The 2,916-nt window shown below is 42.6% G+C and overlaps 1 protein-coding gene across 1 annotated transcript; it reads right to left on the reverse strand.

Annotated features, from left to right (window-relative positions):
* Window positions 1-544: 544 nt before the first annotated feature.
* LINGO2 (leucine rich repeat and Ig domain containing 2) lies at window positions 545-2,394 on the reverse strand. The gene has a single exon (XM_026048009.1). It carries the CDS (start codon window positions 2,363-2,365, stop codon window positions 545-547), a length of 1,821 nt encoding a protein of 606 aa, XP_025903794.1. The 5' UTR covers window positions 2,366-2,394.
* Between the last annotated feature and the right edge of the window lie 522 nt (window positions 2,395-2,916).

Consider the following 2,916-nt stretch of genomic DNA (forward strand, 5'->3'; position numbering starts at 1 on the left):
AATGTACACAGTATAGATGTATCTTAAAAAAAAAAAGCTATATCTTTCGTGGTGTTGAACCAACTAGAAGATGTGATGCAAGGCTTTACCAAATAAAATCTATTGATAAAAATTTCACTGTAGAGTATGTTTTAGACAAACGCATTTTTTTTTCTTTAACTATGCAAATCCTACACTGTAGGCTTTTTTTCTTTGTCTTTTTGTAGTGGTAGAAAATGTTGAACAGTTGTCCATGAGAATGAGCCAACAGCTCATTACTGATATCCCCAGAATGCAAATATTTGCAATGCAAACAATTAGTACAATTTACCAGTTCTGTGAAAGGCCCTGACATATCTGCCTCAAGGTTTGGAGGCTCTGCTATACAGCCGCAAATAGTCTTTCCATTTTCACATAACCATTTGAAACAGTGACAGCTGCATTAAGCTGCCTTTGCCCAGCGATTCTGCATGCCAGGCTGGTTTAATTGGTTATAATGCCACAAAAAGGAAAAAAAGAAAAAAAAAAAGAAAAAAAAAAGAAAAGCACTGCTAGCAGAAAACCATCAAATCATTTTCATATTGAACCTTCGTGGTCCAGCAACATCCCCTTCAACTACAGCACCGTTGTTTTTGCGGGGAACGTATTCAAGGTCAATGCTGGTTTTGTGCTTGCCTTTCCCTCGGCTCCACACAAAAAGAAGTAGGAAACAAAATAAAACCACTCCAAGGAATGTGAAACAGCCCATAGCTGTGGACACTAATATTGTCTTAAGATCCAGAGAGAAGGTGTTCACATTAGTTCCATTGGAACTGGTGTCATTGGAATCTGTCATATACATAGGGGTCCTGTTGGCGTAAAGGAAACGGTCTGATGCAAACCCCTTTACTGTAAGGGAGGCCGAATAAGTGTCATTCCCAGCTGCGTTACTGGCAATACAAACGTAGATCCCTGTGTCTTGGTCTTGAGCGAATCTGATCTCCAGTGTACCATCTCCTAGCACTGTGGCCCTTCCATTTGATTTAGCTGTGATCAACCTCCGACGTGGGGTTACCCAAGATATAGTAGGCTGAGGATCCCCATCAGCATTGCACATCAACTGTACTGTCTGCCCTTCTTCCGCTATCAGGTATTGCAGCTTCTTGTCTTGTATCTTGGGCTTTTTGCAGGTGAAGTAGAAGGAAAGAGCTGTACTGTGAAAGTCCTTGAAAGACCTCTCTTTGACATTGTCCGGTCCAGCACACGTTGGTGGTTGGCCTCCAAACTGCAAAGTGGGTTGCCTTTGTAAAATCCAGAGGAGGCGGCAGTCACAAGCCAGAGGGTTGTTGTTAATGCAAAGGACCTCAAGGGTCTTGGGGGAATGGAATATGTTCTCTTCAACAGTTTCTAGCAGGTTTTGAGAGACATTAAGCACACGTAGGAATTGGAGCCCTTGGAATGCATGTGGTTCAATGGTACGTAATTGGGCCCCTACAATGTGGAGTTCCTGCAAACGCACTAAATCTGATAACATGCCCGCTTCAATGGTGCTGATAGGGTTGTAGGAGAGGTTTAGGTGTGTCAGGTAAACCAGATGTTTGAAAGCAGAGTAAGGTATTGCAGACAGATTAGTGTTGGTGATGGAGAGAGAAGTAAGATTGAGACCGTGCAGACTGTTGGCAGGAAGCATGTCCAGGAGGGGCCAGGTGTCTATCTCCAACTCTTTCAGCCGAAATAATCTTTTAAAGGCATATGCAGGCAAAATATTTATGTTCAGCTGTCTCAGACGCAGACTGATGAGGTTGTGAAGATGGGAAAGAGCTTCTGTTGGTACAGCTGTGAGGTTGCATCTCTCCAGGGTGAGGTGCTCAAGGCTAAGCAGTCCACTAAAGGCTCTGTGGGATATATAAACCAAATCATTATCCCCAACCTCCAGAGATTTTAGATTATGTAGATCTTGGAACATGTAGTCCAGCAAAATGACAATCTTGTTTTCGCTTATATCCAGCTTTGTTAAGTTTGACAAACCAGTGAACACCCCTAGGGGGACCAGCTTCAGACGGTTTCCTTTCAGTTTCAAGGACCGCAAGTTGAAGAGATTGTTAAAGGCTCCGGGCTCCACATTGGCAACAATATTGTCACTGAGATCTATCTCCTCCAGCAAAGGGTATGATGTGAATTCCTCAGGGTTGACACCCTTCAGTCGGTTCTTGCTGAGGTCCAAGATTTTGGTCTCGATGGGGATGCCCTCTGGAATAGACATCAGACGCCTCCGATGACAGCTGACGGACTTGTTCTGCGCTGAGCATTCACAGCGGGCCGGGCAGCCTATCGTTGGGCCAATAAAAAATAGCAGCACAGCSAGACCAAGGAATGGCTGCCAGCACGATACAGCCATGTGAAGCATGACTCCACTGATGTGGTGAAACTGTCAGTCACGTGCCTGTAGGGATGAGGATGGGAAAAGGGAGAAGTTAAAACTGCTACAGAATAAAGTTTTGCCAATATTTAAGCACTACTTCAAACCAGGTGCTTGTGTTGTCATTTGAAACAAAACAATGCAAACTATTCCAAATGGCTACAAGAAGGAAAAAAATCAGATTTTCTTTTTGTGTCATTGGGCATGCCGAAGGATTCGTTTATCTAGCTATCAGAGCAAACAAACAAAAAATTATATATATATTTTTTTTCTCACACTAGCACTCTCTGCATGACAGTGATATAGTTAAAGTGTGAAGAGGGCTAAATCATACTAGTATTTTCACAGCACTGGGCTGTGCTCAGTCTGTGAGATGGCATGAGCCTAAAACTCTGCCTCTGATATTCACTTCAGTATTTTAAGGAAAACTTTAACTATGTGTTATTTTCAAGAGAAAAGAGCTCCTTGACCATGAGAAGACTCTTTCTAAAATTTATTGCATACATTAAAGCTATAGTGATGATTGTTCACAAATACAT

Source organism: Nothoprocta perdicaria, unplaced genomic scaffold (assembly GCF_003342845.1).
Source record: "Nothoprocta perdicaria isolate Ctin4 unplaced genomic scaffold, notPer1 scaffold_502, whole genome shotgun sequence".
NCBI classification, from domain to species: Eukaryota; Metazoa; Chordata; class Aves; order Tinamiformes; family Tinamidae; genus Nothoprocta; species Nothoprocta perdicaria.